The 21,743-nt window shown below is 39.4% G+C and overlaps 1 protein-coding gene, 1 long non-coding RNA gene and 1 other non-coding gene across 5 annotated transcripts in view; 2 read left to right on the top strand and 1 right to left on the bottom strand.

The window, feature by feature from the left end:
- The window catches only part of LOC129493080 (uncharacterized), a 75,738-nt gene extending 65,065 nt beyond the window's left edge, over positions 1-10,673 (top strand). Inside the window, exon 3 of the long non-coding RNA XR_010114487.1 lies at positions 10,217-10,673. This is a non-coding gene — a long non-coding RNA (uncharacterized lncRNA). The remainder of the gene's footprint in view (positions 1-10,216) is intronic.
- LOC129457875 (U6 spliceosomal RNA) lies at positions 222-328 on the bottom strand. The gene has a single exon (XR_008649423.1). It is a non-coding gene; the product is annotated as a U6 spliceosomal RNA (small nuclear RNA).
- Positions 10,674-12,558: 1,885 nt separating the features above from the next.
- Positions 12,559-21,743, top strand: part of DTWD2 (DTW domain containing 2) — a 161,447-nt gene continuing 152,262 nt past the window's right edge. The window contains exon 1 of one of the 3 annotated variants that reach the window (XM_063612943.1): positions 12,559-17,915. In XM_063612943.1, the coding sequence (XP_063469013.1) occupies positions 17,521-17,915 (395 nt within the window). In that variant the 5' untranslated portion in view covers positions 12,559-17,520. The remainder of the gene's footprint in view (positions 17,916-21,743) is intronic. The other 2 variants (XM_055298764.2, XM_055298765.2) reach the window with 2 other exon arrangements.

Here is a 21,743-nt window from a genome sequence, read left to right as displayed (position 1 = left end):
GGGCTTGGTCCAAAGGTAGGTATATATTTGAATTCTAAAAAACTGTCATAGTACTACCATTTTACATTTTCACTAGCAGTGAATAAGCCCCTTTTAGGTTTGAATTAAGATTATATAGTTTGGGAAGAAACAACATGTTAGTGATATTCAGTTTTCTATAAAGGCAAATGCTATACATTTTTAGTTATTAAAAATGTTCACATTACCCAGTGAAGTTGGTTTTTCTTTTTTTTAAATTTTTAATCCTTCATGTCATCTTTGTGCAGAGGCCATGTTAATCTTCTCTGCATCATTCCAATTTTAGTATATATGCTGCTGAAGTGAGCACACTCTGAAGTTTCATTTCTTTTCATCACATAGGTCTTGTTAATTTCATATTAGGATTAGTCCTAAGTATTTCATGTTTCTATTACGGAAGACAACTTTTGTTTTAGTTCACGTTTTAACTGCCTACAATTATCTTCTTTAAAAATATAAATTTTTTTCAGAATGGTTTTAGATTTGCAGAAAAATTGTGAAGATAGTACAGAAAGTTTCTACATATCCAGTATCCAGTTTCTCTATTATAAACCTCTTATGTTAGTCTTGTACATTCATTATAATTTATGAGCCAATATTAAAACATTATTGTTAACTAAAATCCATACTTTATTCAGATGTCCTTTGTTTTTACCTAATGTCCTCTTTCTGTTCCAGGATTCCATCCAAGTTACCAAATTATATTTGCTAATCACATGTTCTTTGGCTTCTCTTGTTTGTGACAGTTTCTTAGACTTCTGTTTTGCTTTGTTCTTAATAACCTTGACAGTTTTGAGGAGTAGTGATAAGGTAATTTATAAAATACCCCACAACTGGGATTTGTCTGGTGTTTTTCTCATAATTAGGCTGGGGTTATTTTCATTTTCATCACATGGTACAAGGGCACACACTACCATCATGACTTACATTGCTCATATTGACCTTGAGTTAGTGTTTGTCAAATTTTTCCACTGAAAAATTACACTCTTCCCACCCCCTTTCCATGCTGTATTCTTTGGAAGAAAGTTACTATGCACAGACCACTCTTAGAGAGTGAGGAATTATGTTCCCCCTCCTTGAGAATGGAGTACCTACATAAATTACTTGGGATTCTTCTGCATAGGAGGTTTGTTTTCCCTCCCACATTTATTTATTCAAGTATTTATTTATACCACTATAAACCCATGGGTTTTCATTTTACGCATTGGGTTATAATCCAATATTTCCTTTTTTTTTTTTTTGAGACAGGGTCTTGCTCGGGCTGGAGTACACTGGTGCAATCATGGCTCCCTGCAGCCTCAACCTCCTGGGCTCAAGCAATCCTCCCACCTCAGCCTCCCAAGTAGCTGGGACTACAGGTGCATGCTATTACACCCAGCTAATTTTGTAAATTTTTTGTAGAGACAAGGTCCCACTATGTTTCCCAGGCTGGTCTTGAATGCCTGGGCTCAAACAATTCTCCTACCTTGGTTTCCCAAAGTGCTGGCATGAGCCACTGTGCCCAGACTCATTATTTTTTAAACTATTTTGTGGCTCAAATTGTTCTAGCATTGGTCACTGGGAGCTCTTTCCATTGGTTTCTCTGTCCCTTTGATGTACCTACATCATTGTGCTTATGAATTATTTAAAATTATGCTTATTTTTTTACTTCCTTACTTTCTGGCACTACAAGATGCTCAAGATTTATCTTGTTTATTTCCTGCCCCGTTTTTAGAATTGACCATTTCTCCAAAGAGCCCTGGTTCCTTTAATTAAACAGTATTAAATATAAACGAATATATTTCAGCATATTAGAAACCAAGATCTGAGGCAGGCATGGTGGCTCATGCCTGTACTCACAGCACTTTGGTAGGCTGAGGCAGGAGGATCATTTGAATCCAGGAGTTTAAGGCTGCAGTGAGCTATAATCATGCCACTGTACTCCAGCCTGGGTGATAGAGTGAGACCCTGCCTCAAAAATAAAATAAAATAAAATAAATAACTGAAGAGCTTTCCATGTTTCCATGACAGTTTTAATCACATTTAATCTTTTAATGTTTGAAATTATGCATTTGCATGATTATTTGAGCCTAGAGTATACTGCAGGCAATTCTTTGACACATTTTTCATGGTATTGGTCTATTCAGGTCTTCTATTTTGTTCCTTTGTCAAGTTTTGAAGGTAAAATTTCCAGAAAATCGTGAGGAGAGCCAGCAGTCTTGAAAAATTGAGTTAATATAAAGTATAGGATATGACAGTAGCTCAATGCCTTCTCAGTGGTTCTTCTTTGTACTCAATACTGCTAACTTCTAGAACTATTTGTGTCTATTCAGTGCTTTTAAGGAGACAGACAAGTTCCTTGGCACTGGACATCTTTGTTAATGATTCCAATTTATAAATTCTGAAAGTTACTATTGTGTGACCGTGACCAAGTTACTTAATCTCTCTCTCTCTCTTTTTTTTTTTTAAGATGAAGTCTCGCTCTGTCGCTCAGGCTGGAGTGCAGTGGCAAGATCTCGGCTCACTGCAACCTCTACCTTCCAGGTTCAAGCAATTCTCCTGCCTATGCCTCCCGAGTAGCTGGGATTACAGGTGCCTGCCATCATGCCCGGATAATTTTTGTAGTTTTAGTAGAGACTGGGTTTTGCCATGTTGGCCAGGCTGGTCTCAAACTCCTGGCCTCTAGTGATCCTCCCACCTCGGCCTCCCAAAGTGCTGGTATTACAGGTGTGAGCCACTCTGCCTGGTGTTATAATCTCTCTGTGCTTCAGTCTTTTTCTTTGTAGAGGTAAACATAATATTTACCTTATAGGGTTAATCCTAAGATTATGAGATAGTCTTAGGATTACATGTAAAGTACTTAGTATAGTGCCTGACAAATGAAGAGTTTTCAATAAATGTTCTTCTTGCTAAGACTTACTGAACTATTAATTAAATTATATTTTTCTAGACTAATTAAACAATTATATCTGCCAACGCCTTTGTAGCTATTTAGACATTCTAGTTTTAATCATTTTGCATCATATTTTTCCAGTTCAATTACTTATTGCCTCAGCTCAACATCTTGTAGAATTTAGGACTACAAAAAGGAAGGAAAAACAAAGGAAAGAAGAGTGGTTGTGGTAATGAATTACTGCTGTGGTGAAAATATCCCCCAAATTGGATTGTGGTACATTAAAAAACAATAACAATATATCTAACAAAAACAAAGAGTCATCAGTTTAAAAAATGGAAGAGAGAAATGTAAGTTATATTGTTTTTATATGATAAAAACCTCATTACTTTAGGTAACTTGCAATGGTTCTCAACTTTGGTACTCATCTGGATTACCTAAAGAGTGACAAATTCTGTTTCATTAGGTTTGAGGTAGAACCTAGGACTTTATGAACAGTTATGAAGGCTCTAGAGAAGCCTTCGAACACCTCAAAGATGGAGAACAATCTGTGGAGTAGAAAACTCAGTAGGTTTGAAGTCAGGAGGCTTGAATTTTTTACCTGGTTGTTTTCCTCTAAGCTTTAACTTTCTCATCTGTAGAAGTAAAATCTTAGGTCAGGTCAGCGGTTTTCAATTCAAGCTGCAGGACAGATTTCCTAGGAGTACTGATGCCTGCAAGTTTCCCCCTGATACCAGGTTCTAATGTAATTGGCCTGCGGGTTCCTCACGTGATTCCAATGTGAGCCAGGCTAGAGGAGTACTGTGCTACGCAATCTTTAAATTCCATTCTTGCTTGAGAATTAGATGGTTCTAGTAATAGAGTTAATTTTTATTTCATTCAAATAGTTAAATTAAATTCCCAGTCATCAGAATTGGGTTTTACAATTTTAATTATTTAACTCCCAGTAGGAGTATTTAATTCAAAATATAAAATTGGCTGGGTGTGGTGACTCACGCCTGTAATCCCAGCACTTTGGGAGGCCAAGGCAGGCAGATCACTTGAGGTCAGCAGTTCAAGACCAACTCGGCCAACATGATGAAACCCTGTCTCTACTAAAAATACAAAAATTAGCTGGACATGGTGGTGTGCACCTATAGTCCCAGCTACTCAGGAGGCTGAGGCAGGAGAATGGCTTGAACCCAGGGGAAATTGAGCCACTGCACTCCAGCCTGGGTGACAGAGTGAGACTCTGTCTAAAAGAAATACATACATATATATATATATATATAATATATATATATATATAAATTTATATTACATATAATTATAAATTTATATTTTATATATATATATATCTATCCTGTTACAAAACTGATTGGTCGAACAAACAAATCCAAGCAAATAAAGTGCTTTACAAAATAATCCCTGTATTCACCAAGATGGAGAAAAAAAAAAAAAGGAAAAAAAATCCTTTGCTGCAGTCGGTGCCTATAATTCCCACTAATCAGGAGGTAGAAAGATTGCTTGAGGCCAGGAGTTCTAGTTCAGCCTACGCAACATTCCTCTAAAAAAAAATCCTACAGGCAGAAGACTAAGATTATTTTAAGATTATATATTCTATATGTGGATAAGAAATAATATAGTGGGTCTTCACATGTGAAAAAGAAGAAATAATAAATATCCAATTTAATTAACCTAGAATTTTAAGAAAATACAAAAGCAACACTGCACAGCCAAAAAATATAAAAATTAGAATAGATCCCTGAGGAAAATCAGGCAGAAAAAGACATTTTTATAGGTAGCTAGTGTCAGGAAACTTAAAGAAACAAAAAGACAAGCATTATACCAATGGTATAACTAATAAAGAAATGGTTCAGGACATATTGGTGACAATTTGGGTGAAAGGGTGAAAGGCATGAAGCTGTGAAGGAAGGCCCTGCCCTAAGAAAAACTATCTCAACCTGGAAGTTGAGAGAAAGAAGGACACCTCTGTATCATCAACGAAGTCATTTAAGAATAACTTATATAAAAATAATCATGATAGTTGTACTTGAGGACCTTGCATTAAATATTAGCATCATTGGACTCACTACTAAGTCACATTAAAAAATTAGAAATATGGCTGGGTGTGGTGGCTCATGGCTGTAATCCCAGCACTTTGGGAGGCTGAGGCAGGGAGATCACCTGAGGTCAGGAGTTCGAGACCAGCTTGGACAGCACAGTGAAACCCCGTCTCTACTAAAAATACAAAAATTAGCCAGGTGTGGTGGCACACGCCTGTAATCCCAGCTACTTGGGAGGCTGAGGGAGGAGAATGGCTTGAATCTGGGAGGCAGAGGTTGCAGTGAGCTGAGATCATGCCACTGCATTTCCAGCCTGGGCAAGAGAGCAAGGCTCCGTCTCAAAAAAAGAAAAAAAAAGTAGAAATACATTATTAAGGAAAGGTCAGCAAGTAAACCAAAGAATGGAATTAATACAAACTATCTTCCACTTATATAACTTGGTATTAATCAGACCATTATTAGATGTTGATGTCTAGTTAATGTTCCATATTCTTCTAAAAATAGTATTTACATGGTCATTGTGTAGAATATTTGTAAGAGATAAGAAAAACACACCCAGACCTTTAATCTCAGTATCTTGATAGAAATACTGATTTTTTTGGTATATATATTTCCATTTTTTTCATATGTAGTTTGTATGAATTTGCAAGCAGGAATTCAGGTGAGCAAATTTATGGTGGGCAGAATTTTGACCCCTGTGATCTTTGTCCTCTGGTATAAAGCCTTGTGAATATGTTACTTCACGGCAAAAGGGAATTCGGTTTGCTAACCATTTGATTTTAAAATAGGGAGATTATCCTGGATTATCTGGGTAGAAATGGAAGTGGAAAAGGAAGGCAGAGAGTTGGTTAGAAAGATGTAATGGAAAAAGAGGCAGGAGAGATTCAGAACATGAGAATGACTCAACATGCCCCTGCTGGCTTCACGATGGAGGATGGGGGCCATGAGCCAGAGAACATGGGTTACCTCTACAAGCTGAGACTAGCCTTTAGCTGACAGCAGGAAAATAACCACCACAAGGAACTGAATTCTGCCAACACCTAAATAAGCAAGAAAACAGATTATCCCTTAGAGCCCCCAAAAGAATCCAGCCTGCCAACATCTAGATTTTAGTCCTGTGGGATCTATGTCAGATTTCTGACATACAGAGCTGTAAGATAAATAATGTATGTTGGTAGGAGGGGGTGGACGAGAAAAAGTATCTGTTAAAAAGCCACTAAATTGACTATCCTGCCTATGGAGGAGCCATTCTCTATTCCTTTACTTTCCTAATAAACTTGCTTCCACTTTATGAATTTGCCTCAAACTCTTCTTTGTGTGAGGTCCAAGAACCCTCTCTTGGGGTCTGGATCAGGACCCCTTTCCGGTAACATCTTCCTGACGAATCCCAAAGAGGTGATACTGAGAAGACCCCGGACTCAAAGGAAACAGACTGCAGCACTGATTGGCTGACTTTGGGTAATGGTGGGGTACCTGGGTAAAGGATGGGATTGGGTTAGAGGCCCAATTTAGGGGAGTTAGAGTCTCTCCTAAGACAGAGTGGGTTAAAAGCCCCTCTTAATAAAAGGCAAGGATGCTTGACCAAACTTAGGGTCAAGGCTGAACTTAGGAAGGTTAGAGTCCTTCCTAAGATTTAGGGGGTTAGATACCACCCTCTCAGTAAAGTCCCTTTTGGTTAAAAATAGATTTGGTATTATGGGAAGTTAACCACTATTCTCTTTGGATTAATCTGCCTTGCATTCTTTGCTGAAGGCTATGGGTGACAGGATTAGTCATGTACAGGACTGTGGGGCATGGGGAGCTTTTTCCTCCCCAAAGGGGGAAACTTTACAGCTGATGGGGCTGCAGGAAAAGATCCCTCCTCAACTGACAAGTGGCTGCCTGAACTTTTGATTCAGTGTCACTGCATTGGGTGGGTCTTTCTCTGGCCTCCTTGTGCACCTTGCCTTCCCCACCCTGCTTCAGGCAATGCTTTTCTCCCTTTCCTTTCCCTTTCTTATCTTTTCTGTTACTCAGGACAAACAACTTTCCCAGAGACCACACACTGAAAAATGTCCTTGGGAGCCTGACCTTGTAACCATGTGGCAGTACTTTTGCTTGGTCTCCCCCTTGCAGAGAACAGGAATTTTAGGGTTCATGTTATGGTTAGCTCTAAAAATTGTCTTGAGCAGTTAAAACCCACTGCAAGTATAAAATTGGCTGCTTTAGGCTTCTTCTGGGAAAAAGCATCAGAAACTGCCCAATGCTATAGTTTAGTTGCTAAGGCTTTATCTTTTCTTAATGGTGGCCCAGGTTCAGGGTTCAATTCCTGGCTTGGGGAATGAGTCCTTTCTGGTTTGTCTGTGTGACCTTCACTATTTGTTGATTCTCTTCCCCTCCACTAACTGTCTTGAATTTTCCTTTCTCTGAGCACAAAAGTATTGGCTGTTTGGCCTGACTAAAGTCATGTAATAAGAGACTTAAAAAGATTTTTTAAAGAGGACTATGGTTAAACATCAGCTTATTTAAAAGTGGATATTCAAGCTTTACGGGACTCCTTGGAAAAAACAGAGGAGGCACCACAGACGCTGTTTTGGGAAAGACCTCTATTTTCCTCACGAAACCCCTGGAATTGAAAGCAGATAAATCCTTCTCAAAATCTAAAGCTTTGTTCTATTTTGCATTGCCTTATCTCATGGTTTTGACTTTTAGGGTTAGCAGAAATTACTTCACACTATGAGAGAGCTTTGGTTGTAATAACTAGATAGGAAATGTAATTCTGGGGCTGGCTAATGGCAGTTATGGGGAGATAGCTCTTTGCATGTTTGGATTAGAGAAGCATGCCTTTGGCTACCTAAAAGAAATGAAAATGTCCCTACCCCCTACGGAGAGATAAGACTCTCACGAAAGATGGGCTAATCACAGAATGGGCTGATTTGCTTTGTATTGCTTTGCAATAAAATGCATGGCAAAATCACTGCATTGTCTTATTCCATAGCACTTCTCTTTCTTTGGGATCCATGATCTGGTAAAAAATGAGACCCTTAATTTTCAGGGATGTTTTGCCTTTCAGCTGTGCCTGCCTATTAGGACATAGAAACTTGGCCCTGTTCCTCCAAGGGCTCCACCCTGGAGTCAGTAATTAAAAAACCTTGGCAAATGAAAAATCTTAAAATTACTGGATCTTCTTCTGTCTATATTTATATGTGATGTGTGTGTGATTTTTATTTATTTAGTTTTTCTCCCTGAGATGGAGTCTTGCTGTCACCCAGGCTGGAGTGCAGTGGCATGATCTTGGCTTACTGCAACCTCCACCTCCCGGGTTCAAGCAATTCTCCTGCCTCAGCCTCCTGAGTAGCTGGGATTACAAGCACCCGCCATCATACCTGGCTAATTTTTGTATTTTTAGTAGAGATGGGGTTTCACCATGTTGGCCAGGCTGGTCTCGAACTCCTGACCTCATGATCCACCTGCCTTGGCCTCCCAAAGTGCTGAGATTACAGGTGTGAGCCACCGCGCCTGGCCGTGTGTGTGATGTTTACATATGAAGGAGCTTTATTTGTTTTAAAAATAATAAATGCTTAACTCAAATATTTTGTCAGAAAAGTAAAAACTTTAATGCCTTTTAGTTCACATGACCTTAGTAATCTTGGAAATAAAAACAGCTTTACATGCAAGATGTGTAAGGAAAGTGAAATGTGTTTTTTGTAAAAGATTATAAGACATCATGAGAATGTAGATTTTTTTGTGTGCCTAAAGGGTTAAAGGATTGTTTTAAGTTAAGTAGAAAAAAGCTGGAGGTTTGAGTAAATTGTGGAAGATTTGTGAAAAATTAATCTTGTAAAAGAAATTCTATGTGTGAACATATTGGCTAAAGTTAAAAGGTTATTCATTGGAATACCCTTTGGAATATTGGAATAAAAGCACAACAGGTTTTTCTTACAGCACTAATCTGTTCTTTAACAAAAATTTGTAAAGATTTGTAAAAGGTTTATGAGAATCTTACCTTATGGTCACACATAAAAATTGGATAGATTTGTCTATAAAGTTTTATTAAAAATTGGGGTTGACATTAATAGTACACTAATGCAAAGGGTAAAATTTGGCTTTCTCTCTTGAACAAGATTTTCATGTACTATCAAAAAAAAGAAAGATTTTTGTTTGCCTTTTAAATAAACTATAGGAAAAAGAAAGGAAAGAAAAAAAAAAGACACAGATTGTTTAGAAAGCTAAGTCTTCCCTCTTAATGAATAAAGGTTTTTGCCTTTAAAAATATTTTTAAGTCATCATTTTGCCTGAATGAATAACTTATGGTGGCCTGGGATTCTATTTTGTGATATCGTGTTTTAAACCTTTGATGTCTGACAAACTTTCCAAAATCATACTCTAAATTACGTCTTTTTCTGACCTAATTAATCTTTTAGATATTAGGTCCCCTAAAGTTCAAAAGAGACATATTTGGCTTATTTGGTATAAAAATCATGTAGAGCCAGGCATGGTGGCTTACACTGGTAATTCCAACACTTTGGGAGGCTGAGGCAGATGGATCACCTGGGGTCAGCAGCTTGAGACCAGCCTGGCCAACATGGTGAAACCTTGTGTCTACTAAAAACACAAAAATTAGCTGGGTGTGGTGGTGTGTGCCTGCAATACCAGCTACTTGGGAGGCTGAGGCAGGAGAATCGCTTGAACCCAGGAGGCACAGGTTGCAGTGAGCTGAGATTGCACCACTGCACTCCAGCCTGGGTGACAGAGTGAGACTCTGACTCAAAAGTAGAAATAAAAATAAAAATCATACAGGAAGTGTTGTCAAATATAAAATGGTGTTTGGCTTTCTTTGGGCTGTATTTGTATAAATGTAATCGGTATGTATTCCAAAATCATGTAAACTCTTATAATTCTAATATGAGTTACTGTACGTTATTAATAGTTACAATTGTTATGTAAAATTATTGTATGCCACAGAAGTAACCAAATTTTCTTGTCAATTGTGGCTCTTAATACTGGCTGTCCTAAGACTGTCATCCACAGACAATTGTCTTATTTTGATCCTCTTCAAAAGGTGGTTTATAATCAGCTACAGGACTTTGACAGGTGCTCTTAAGTGCACATTTCTAATAGCTTTGGAGATTGTAACATTAGAGTAGATGAAAAAAGTTTCAGGACTCTCATGGAGAGCTGAAATGTTCATGAATATCAAGCAGAACAGGAGTTAATTGCATAGACTGAACTAATAGAAGACTGAATAATCTCTTTGACTTTTTTGTTTAAAACATTGCTGATCCTTTGTTTTGTTTTTCAGAGCCAAGAAAACTTTCAGGCTACTTACAGCTTTTAACGATTGAGTAAAGTCTGTTCCTGTGAACAAAATTTGGAGCATATTTATTTCTCTCTACCTGATTTCTCCAGAATTGGAAATTATTTGTGAGCATTCTTAACTTATGGCAATATAGTTATTTGCATAAGTGCAATAAGAATCTGTTTTCTTTTGTAACGGGACACAACTGGAGACACCGGTTATTTTACCAAGGTTTTGACTGGAATAGCACACTTTCTTTTAAGGAATCAAATTTGACTCACAAATCAATAAAAACCCCTTGGGAAACTGGCCTCACCTCATACCTTGTCTACGTAGTCCCTGTATAGAGTTCCAGACCTGTGGTAAGTAAACAATGTCAGTTTTTGACAGGCCCAGAAGCCCCAAATTATCTTGGGACCTCAAGAGAAGAGGAACTTACCCAACTCATAGGTATTTGTCAGTAAAACCTCATAGCTGCGCTGGGCTTTTAAAAAAGTCTTATCTAAGATTCCTTTCATGGAACAAAAGTTCCTTCAAAGCTAATTAAAATAAGCCTACGTGGCAAATAATTATTCCTGCTGCACTTTATACAAACGATCAGGCTAAGTATAATAAGGCAAATTGGTTTTATCATGATTTGTATTTAGTAAAAATGGGAGATTGAAGACAGAAAAATTATGTTTCAAGAACTATGGTACAATTGTTATTAGATTCTAACTTCATCAGTTGTCTTTGGGGATTTTTTTCCTGCAATTTAGACTGACTGCTCATCCCTGTAAACCAATCAGTGATCTCTGGCTGCTGCTCAAACGAAACAAGGGGGATGGATAATGTAAAAATATAGATCAATATTGTAATTCTGGGAATATATTGGAATCAGGTAGTGACACCATATCAGCTTGGTTTCAAATTGCCCAGTTAATGGAAAGTTTTCTTATCTAGTTTACTTGGGATAATTTTGTTTTACTGTTGTGGAATATGTTGCTGCTGTACTCCCCATGTAAGAATTCAGGGTAAGTTTACTCAATGTTATCTTAAATTTGACACCTATTAATCTTCCAGATATCACCTTTTATCAGAGTTATGGATGGCCCTCACCATACTGATGCTTTCTGACTGAGCTCCTCTCTACCCCAAATACAAGAGACCCTAGTAGTTAGGCAGGAATATCATCACCCCTACTCAGCCTGGAGAAGCTACAGAAGATGGATCTTTGTCCCTCTAAAACCCTTAGCATTAAGGGTTCTCGTATAAAAGGGAGGTGGGAAATATGTCAGAGGCGTTTGAACCAGAGCAATTCCATCTTGAATAGGGGCTGGGTAAAATAAAGCTGAGACTTACTGAGCTGAATTCCCAGGAGGTTAGGCATTCTAAGTCACAGGATGAGACAGGAGGTCAGCACAAGGTACAGGTCATAAAGATGTGATAAAGAAGCTGGCCAATCGCATCAAAACCAATATGGCCAAGAAAGTGACCTCTGGTTGTCCTCAGCACTCATTATATGCTAACTATAATGCATTAGTATGCTAAAAGACACTCCCATCAGCACCATGACAGTTTGCAAATGCCAAGGCAATGTCAGGAAGTAATCCTGTGTGGTCTGAAAACGGGAGGAGCCCTCAGTTCTGGAAATTGCTCACCCCTTTCCTGGAAAACTCATAAATAATCCACCCCTTGTTTAACATATAATCAAGAAATAACTGTAAGTATTATTGGTGCACTAAACCAGGAAGAAGCTGAATCCCTGAATAGACAAATAACAGGCTCTGAAACTGAGGCAATAATTAATAGCCTACCAATGAAAAAAAGTCCAGGAACAGATGGATTTGCAGCCGAATTCTACCAGAGGTACAAGGAGGAGCTGGTACCATTCCTTTTGAAACTATTCCAATTGATAGAAAAAGAAGGAATCCTCCCTAACTCATTTTATGAGGCCAGCATCATCCTGAAACCAAAGCCTGACAGAGACACAACAAAAAAAGAGAATTTGAGACCAATATCCTTGATGAACATTGATGCAAAAATCCTCAATAAAATACTGGCAAACCGAATCCAGCAGCACATCAAAAAGCTTATCCACCATGATCAACTGGGCTTCATCCCTGGGATACAAGGCTGGTTCAACATACACAAATCAATAAACGTAATCCATCATCTAAACAGAACCAAAGACAAAAACCACATGATTATCTCAACAGATGCAGAAAAGGCCCTTCATGCTAAAACCTCTTAATAAACTAGGTATTGATGGGACGTATCTCAAAATAATAAGAGCTATTTATGACAAACCCACAGCCAATATCATACTGAATGGGTAAAAACTAGAAGCATTCCCTTTGAAAACTGGCACAAGACAGGGATGCCCTCTCTCACCACTCCTATTCAACATAGTGTTGGAAGTTCTGGCCAGGGCAATTAGGCAGGAGAAAGAAATAAAGGGTATTCAATTAGGAAAAGAGGAAGTCAAGTTGTCCCTGTTTGCAGATGACATGATTGTATATTTAGAAAACCCCATTGTCTCAGCCCAAAATCTCCTTAAGCTGATAAGCAACTTCAGCAAAGTCTCAGGATACAAAATCAATGTGCAAAAATCACAAGCATTCCTATACACCAATAACAGACAAACAGAGAGAAAAATCTGAGTGAACTCCCATTCACAATGGCTTCAAAGAGAATAAAATACCTAGGAATCTAACTTACAAGGGACGTGAAGGACCTCTTCAAGGAGAACTACAAACCATTGCTCAATGAAATAAAAGAGGACACAAACAAATGGAAGAACATTCCATGTTCATGGATAGGAAGAATCAATATCGTGAAAATGGCCATACTGCCCAAGATAATTTATAGATTCAATGCCATCCCCATCAAGCTACCAATGACTTTCTTCACAGAATTGGAAAAAACTAAAGTTCATATGGAACCAAAAAAGAGCTCGCATTGCCAAGACAATCCTAAGCAAAAAGAACAAAGTTGGAGACATCACGCTACCTGACTTCAAACTATATTACAAGGCTACAGTAACCAAAACAGCATGGTACTGGTACCAAAACAGAGAAATAGACCAATGGAACAGAACACAGTCCTCAGAAATAATACCACACAGCTACAACCATCTGATCTTTGACAAACCTGACAAAAACAAGAAATGGGGAAAGGATTCTCTATTTAATAAATGGTGCTGGGAAAACTGGCTAGCCATATGTAGAAAGCTGAAACTGGATCCCTTCCTTACACCTTATACAAAAATTAATTCAAGATAGATTAAAGACTTAAATGTTAGACCTAAAACCATAAAAACCCTAGAAGAAAATGTAGGCAATACCATTCAGGACCTAGGCATGGGCAAGGACTTCATGTCTAAAACACCAAAAGCAATGGCAACAAAAGCCAAAATTGACAAATGGGATCTAATTGAACTAAAGAGCTTCTGCACAGCAAAAGGAACTACCATCAGAGTGAACAGGCAACCTACAGAATGGGAGAAAATTTTTGCAACCTACCCATCTGATAAAGGGCTAATATCCAGAATCTACAAAGAACTTAAACAAATTTACAAGAAAAAATCAAACGACCCCATCAAAAAGTGGGCAAAGGATATGAACAGACACTTCTCAAAAGAAGACATTTATGCAGCCAACAGACACATGAAAAAATGCTCATCATCACTGGTCATCAGAGAAATGTAAATCAAAACCACAGTGAGATACCATTTCACACCAGTTAGAATGGCCATCATTAAAAAGTCAGGAAACAACAGGTGCTGGAGAGGATGTGGAGAAACAGGAACACTTTTACATTGTTGGTGGGACTGTAAACGAGTTCAACCACTGTGGAAGACAGTGTGGCTATTCCTCAAGGATCTAGAACTAGAAATACCATTTGACCCAGCCATCCCATTACTGGGTATATACCCAAAGGATTATAAATCATGCTGCTATAACGACATATGCACATGTATGTTTATTGTGGCACTATTCACGATAGCAAAGACTTGGAACCAACCCAAATGCCCATCAATGATAGACTGGATTAAGCAAATGTGGCACATATACACCATAGAATACTATGCAGCCATAAAAAATGATGAGTTCATGTCCTTTGTAGGGACATGGATGAAGCTGGAAACCATCATTCTCAGCAAACTATCGCAAGGACAGAAAACCAAACACCGCATGTTCTCACTCATAGGTGGGAATTGAACAATGAGAACACTTGGACACAGGAAGGGGAACATCACACACCGGGGCCTGTTGTGGGGTGGGGGGAGAGGGGAGGGATAGCATTAGGAGATAGACCTAATGTAAATGATGAGTTAATGGGTGCAGCACAGCAACATGGCACATGTATACATATGTAACAAAACTGTACGTTGTGCACATGTACCCTAGAACTTAAAGTATAATAATAATAAAAAAAAAATATCCTTGATGGAGCAGCCTAAGCTGCTGCTCTGCCTATGGAGTAGCCATTTGTTATTCCTTTACTTTCCTCATAAACTTGGTTTTCACTTAAAAGAAAAATAAGTGGCCAGGCGTGGCGGCTCACTCCTGTAATCCCAGCACTTTGGGAGGCTGAGGCGGGCAGATCACCTGAGGTCTGGAGTTCAAGACCAGCATGATCAACACAGTAAAACCCTGTCTCTACTAAAAATACAAAATTAGCCCGGCATGGTTGCACGCAGCCTGTAGTCCCAGCTACTCGGGGGGCTGAGGCAGAAGAATTGCTTGAATCCAGGAGGCGGAGGTCACAGTGAGCCCAGATCACGCCACTACTCTCCAGCCTGGGCGGCAGAGCGAGACTCCATCTCAAAAAAAACAAAACAAAGGAAAATGCCACTAAATTTGTGGTTATTAGTTCCACAGTGATAGAAAATGGATATAGCAAAAAATACCATGTTTTTATTTCATTTAAATCAAATCTTATACAATGCTGAATCCTCATACTGCAGGCCTGGCAGGATGTTCAATCCCTTACATTATTGAGGCCCTTTCATCTACCAGTAACAGGATCTCCTTTCCCCACAACACCAGGCGTGGACCTAAGATTGTCCTCAGTCTTTACTACCCAAACTCCTCTGAGGCAAAGGAGCATAAAAGTCTGGTTTTCTATCTGAAGTTGGGAGATAAACAAAACATACATTAACACCTCAATACATGATCTTGACACTGGTAAGTTGGCTGTATCCCATAAAGGATATTTTACTTCCCTTTCTGGTGTCTTGGCACTTCCCAGAAGCTGAGTCACTGATGGTCTGATACCTGGGTCTGCCCCAAGGTGGTAACCTCACCTGCATGTTTCCTCAGGCTTCTGAAGGTCATTGTTCACAAACCTGGATATTGGGTGAATTTCTTGCTTCCTATAGAGGAAAATCGCTCTCCTTTCTCAGCTCTGCGTCCTGCCTGGATGGAAGCTTTCTTTGATTTTGGTCAACCTCTGAGACAATGGACTTGTAGGGGATTTTCTTCATAAGGAGCGGAGATGGAGCAGGAGAGCACTTAGGTCTTTGGCAATATTCTATGCAAGAGATGATGGGGGCTTGAACCAAGGCAGAAGTAGTAGGTGAGATAAATGTTTGGATTTTGAATACTTTGAAGGGTAAAGCCAACAATCTGATAAGGGGTGTTAAAAAGGACGCCCCAAATAAGTAGGCTCACGTCAACCTAAAAGGAAGGAGCAGAGGGTTTATTTGGGCCAACGTTGAGGACTGTAGCCTAGGATGTACTTCCAGGTTGCTGTGGAGAGTGCTCTGGAGAACAAAACGGGCTGGAGTTTTTAAAGAAAAGAGAACGAATCAGCAGAGGGGGGCATTACAAAAGCTATGTCTCAGGAAGTGTCATTTACTTACAGAAATAACATTGGCTAGTGATTGGCTATACATATTGTTGAACTATAGGGTATACGGCATTTTACAGCTACTTGGTGTCAGTCTAGGGCCTGCATAGCAAGTGGCTTCAAGAGGTAATTATTTAGCTCAAGGGAGAGTAAGACATGACTGCTCGCATTCCTTAGATAAAAAGTTTTTTTTTTTTCCTTATCATCTGTCTTCTAACACCACACAACTGGGAGTCTCAAGGGACCTTACAGGACTTGAGCACATTTCACCTCTTGAAATTAAAGATGAGCAGCTTCCTTTCGTTTAAAGATAAGTCACATGAGAATTTAATTTTGGCAGTTAAAGAATTGGTTCCCCAACCTAAATCTGCAGCCAAGATGAATTTTCTGATTCATCTCCTTTCCTACAGTTTCTGTGTTTTGTTTATCCTCCAATTCCAAATGGCATAATTGCTAGTTCTTTCTCCCACTCTACGTCCATCACCAGGTGGGTGTTTCAGCCTTTTTCTATCCCTCACACAGGACGCTCCAAAGGAAAAGAGAGGTGCTGTTTCCGGGGGGAAAGAATGTAGGATAGTTGAAAACAACAGCACGGTATTTTATTCACAAACTTGATTTTAAGATGACTGAAAAATCTAATATGAAATAAACACTTTAAGAAATACAGTATTTGCTGTTACTCTGTGTTGTCTACTTTGCCTCACATTTAATCTATTACAACCATAGAGTTACGACAATTGTGATTCCTAAATTTAATTCACATGATTGATGAAAACCAAGCTTAATTGTTTAAATGTTGTGTATTGCTGGAAGTAACACAAAGCCTTAATAAATAAAAGGAATTCGACACCCATTTTGGGTAAATAGCATTTCTGCCTTCATTCTAACATGCATTTCATTTTGGCTTTTAAAAAACAACTGCCGTGCTATATAACGCCGTATCCAGTAGTTGTAAATACCTGGGCAACGTTACCTTTCTAGGGCTTGTTTCCTCATAGATAAAACCTATTGGTACCCGGGGCCAGCTCTCCTATTGCTTCCTGATCCGGGACGATCTAAAAATCTAATTTAACAAATATCTGATGTCCAATGTAAAATAGCGTGCTTGATGTCTTATTAGCACAAGACATAGAAGAGCAGGAAATTCACATAATGAAATGGACCAGCTGTGAGTAGTTTCCAGTGGATATAACCTCTCCTTTGTTGGCCTTTAAATAATAAGTGCATCAGCTGCTGCACCTGCGATGCATGCACGCGTGGAAATCCTGCAAATTCTTAAACTGCCATCCCAAGGCAGAAAATGCAGAATTCCATTTTATTTTAACTTTTAAAGGGGTTAAATTCGGGCTTGGTACTCTCGGGGAGGTTTCCCTTACCTCTCCCAATGACGCTAGTTAACCTCACCAGCACTCCCACACTGCCCTCACTTGCCTACCCGGTTCTAGGTGAACGGTCCCACTGGGCACAGACCAATGGGCTCGTTCCTTCCCAGCGGCAGGGTGGGACCTCCACCCTGGGCTTCGGAGAACCGCCCCCCGTACGTGGCGTGCGTGCATGGCGCTACGCGGCGCGGGCCGGTTTCTACAGCGCGTGGCGCCCCCCGGCGGCAGCCAGACTTCAATGCTCACGGCCTGACCGGAGCGTCCGCCATGGAGTCGCAGAAAGAGGCGCGAACACTGCAGAAGCCCGTCGCGCGGCCTCCTGGGGCCTCAAGGTCTCAGACGCCGAACGACAAGGAGCGGCGGGAGGGCAGCGCAGTGCCGGCGGCGGCTGCCTTGGGTGCAGAGGCGGACGACGACAGTGCGGACGGGCTGTGGGAGCTGCCGGTGGAGCCGGCCGAGAGGAGGCCCGAGTGCACCCGCTGCAGGTGACCGCGGGGCTGGGGGCGGGGACTGCAGCCCGCAGCGGCCGTCGGAGGAGGCTGCGACGCCCCCTGCCGGGGAGTCGGCGGCTCGGGCAGCTCTGCGCTTAGGGCGGCGGAGTTGGCGGGTGCACGCTGGAAATCTCGGAAATGCCGGGCACAGCTACCTAGTTAGTAGCCCCTTTTCCAGGTTCATGATTATTTAACCTTACTTCCTGCAATATGCTGAGCGTATCATGGGATGAGCAGACATCAGTTCTGTTTCCAAGAAACTTAAGCGTCCGATAGGGGAAGTAAGGGATGATGACAATAATACTTGTAAAATAGTTACACAGTCATACTTAAGTGGCGTAGTCATATCACAGTTAAAAAGCATAAAGTGGATTGGAGGAGAGAGACAGTCTCCTTTGCCTATCCTACCAGAACTCTAAATATAGGGCCTTTTCAGGTCTTCATTCTAAGTTCTCTTCAAACCCTACACACGTCCCACTGGTAATTTATAAAATCAGCTTTCATGGTAAATTATCATCTATATCCCAGTGTGTCTAGCTCCGACCTTTCTTCTGAGCGCCAGACCTATGCATTAATTTATCAGGTGTTTATTGAGTGCTTTGGTAATCACTGACACTGCAGTGGAGTCCATGTTTTTGTAGAGTGTTCTTTTACTGGACACGGATAATAAACCAGCAAACAAGCAATCAAATAAGTAATTACAAACTGGGAAAAAAGCAATGAAGGAAAGGAATGGGTTGCTACTGTAGAAAATAGCTCGATGGTGTCATGAACTATCTGAGATTTGAAAGATGAGAAGAATCCAGCCAGGGGAAAAGCGTTCCAAGAAGGGGAACAGAAGGGCTGAATACGGTTGAAAGTCTTTACTGCTTGAGTACTTGGAGTATCTTACTTTGGACATTTTGACCTTTTCCTAGGGCTGGATTGTAAGACTTCAGAGGAAAGGATCTTGAATGTAGAATGTTTTAATATTTTCTAAATGTACTATCTATAGTTGACACTGTGTAAACCTCTGAGGAGGATGGAAAATTTGTGATTAGAAGGGACTGTGAATTTGAACATAGGGGTTTGTGAATACAGTTAATTTAAAGAAGTCGTCTGAGGGGGTTGGGGAAACATTTAAAAATGTTTGGAGGGGTCTCAGTAGGATACTGGAGGAAAAGTGTTTCAAATATAAATCAAAGGCTAAATTCCTGTGCTAGCTTTATTATGTAGTTTTTAGTCTGTTCAGAATTGTTAATTATAAATATATAGTTAAAAATCTGTTTAGCAGAGATTTATGATGCTTTTTTTAAAAAAATGATTTGCTGAATTTTATCTTTTTTTCAGTTGCATTTAGTTAATACCTTAGTATTACAATTTTCCCCAACATTTCTGCACTTTGCTTATTTCTGGTGAAATTTGCTACCTGTGAAAAGCTCTCCTCCCTCTTGCTATGCATTTTATTTGCTTTAATTAGGTAGAATATAATTCTACACTTTGCTTATTTCTGGTGAAATTTGCTACCTGTGAAAACTCTTCTCCCTCTTGCTATGCATTTTATTTGCTTTAATTAGGTAGAATATAATTCTAGAATTATGGAGAATATTTAGGTGTTGTCAATAAAATATAAATGAATTGATGGCTTTTTATATTTTATTTCATTACGCTATTAGAGTTCTGCTAGTACCCTGGGTGAACTTCTTTACATTTATGCTTAAAATAGTTTTAAAAATGCATTCTTAGATTTGATTGATCATTGAGTCACAGTTATTTGGCTATTTACTTAAACTGTATTCATTTCTCTGAACACGTTACTACAAATGTCACAGTCTAGGGGAGTTCCAGAAATTAGATTTGTTCAGGAAGTGCAAACTCAGTTTAACTTTTCAGCAGAGTCTTGCTCATTAGAAATATAACATATCTTAAATATGAATGGAATATTCGTTAAAAGATCCCAAACTTGCAATTTGTTATTGCAAGATATAGATTCTATAAATGTATTCTGTCCTTTATGTATGTCTTGTTTACAAAACCTGGCTGTATTCCATTTACCTCTTAGAATACCTTTCCTATCCCCCATTCCCAAACGTATATAATTATTTTTTTTCAGATAAAGACAAAACCTTGGCTGATCTCCCCAGAGTATGTATCATTAGCATTATTTGAGATAACATAAGAAGGCTGAGGGTCATGGGACATGGTAGGTGCACAAAAGATTTGTTGAGGCCTGGCGCGGTGGCTCACGCTTGTAATCCCAGCACTTTGGGAGGCCGAGGCGGGCGGATCACGAGGTCAGGAGATCGAGACCACGGTGAAACTCTGTCTCTACTAAAAATACAAAAAATTAGCTGGGCGTGGTGGCGGGCGCCTGTAGTCCCAGCTACTCGGAGAGGCTGAGGCAGGAGAATGGCGTGAACCCGGGAGGCGGAGCTTGCAGTGAGCCGAGATTGCGCCACTGCACTCCAGCCTGGGCGACAGAGCGAGACTCCGTCTCAAAAAAAAAAAAAAAAAAAAAAAGAGATTTGTTCAACTACTTGGTAAAATTCAGTTGTTCAACAAATATTTTTGGAGACCCTACTTCCAGACAGTGTCTGGCTATGAAATACAAAGATGAAAAAGAGATGACTTCAGTTCTCCTGAAGATCAGGATCTAGTGGAAAGTGGCGTATCTGTTTAAATGGGGAGCCCTCAGATTAAAAATCCGATGGTGTAGAGCAGTTTTTTCAAATTATAGGTAATGAACCGCAGTGAAACATTTGTTATATGCACACTCATATGTAATAGAGAATGTATTCAAAAAGAGTTTGACAAACATCAAATTTTTGAAGCTCTGAAGAAAACAGCAAAAAGTGTTTTCTGAATTTTTCAAAGTAAGAGTATTTGTAAAATAACTTTGTTCAGGTTAAAATCATTTTGCTAATTTAAACAATCTTATTTAAATTATATGACATCAGAGTGGAAAGATTTAAACACTTTTTATATGTGTTTGATATCCTTTGGCAGTCTTCGAAATTAGGCCGTCATGGAGTAAGAGTCAGAAGGCAAAAGGATGCATGTTCACCAAGTAGTGCTTCTGAGATTTTACTAGAGTCTTTAATTTTGTTAGGAAATAAAATGTACATGTGTATATGTGTGTATATGTGTGTATATGTGTGTGTGTGTGTGTGTATATATATATATATATATATATATATATATATAATGCACATAAGCATGTGGTCTTTTTCTTGTTGAATTCTATACCATCAGCTTGTTTCTTAGATGGGTATATGTAAGATGTTATAGGAACATATAAAAAGGTTCTCCTAACCCTAAGTTTGTATGGTGGAGATGAGGAAAAGATCTGGGAAATCTTGGAAGTGACATGTAAGCTGAGACTGAAGGACATAACAAAATATTTAATCTGGATTCTAATATTTAGGATTAATTAGGGAAGAGACGGGATGAAGGGAGGGCTTGAGGGAGGAAAAAGTGAGCTCTGGTTGAGGAAACAGTATGTACGAGAGTTTAGTGTATAGAATATATAGTGTATTTGGGGAGTTTGGGAGAAGGGAGGGAGTGGTGAGAGATGAGGCTGCAAAGATTAGTGGTGGTTGCCCCAGGAAGGGCAAAATAAACTATGTCAGGGAGTTTGGGCCTAATGCTCTATAACCCAACAAGCCAGCCACTGTAATATTTTTATATTTGAAAGGTGGTGACAAGTTTGACTTTCGTACGTGACTTTTGCTGTATAATTTATACTTTTTTATTTTATAAAAAAAGCAACTGGATGGTGATAAAAGGGTACAAGCTTGACTGGGAAGAATTAGGGCCTCATTACAGAAATATTTTGGGCATCTT

This window comes from Symphalangus syndactylus, chromosome 11 (genome assembly GCF_028878055.3).
Source record: "Symphalangus syndactylus isolate Jambi chromosome 11, NHGRI_mSymSyn1-v2.1_pri, whole genome shotgun sequence".
In the NCBI taxonomy this organism is placed as follows: Eukaryota; Metazoa; Chordata; class Mammalia; order Primates; family Hylobatidae; genus Symphalangus; species Symphalangus syndactylus.
The sequence above is the reverse complement of the archived record's forward strand: the minus strand, read 5'-3'. Positions and strand labels throughout refer to the sequence as shown.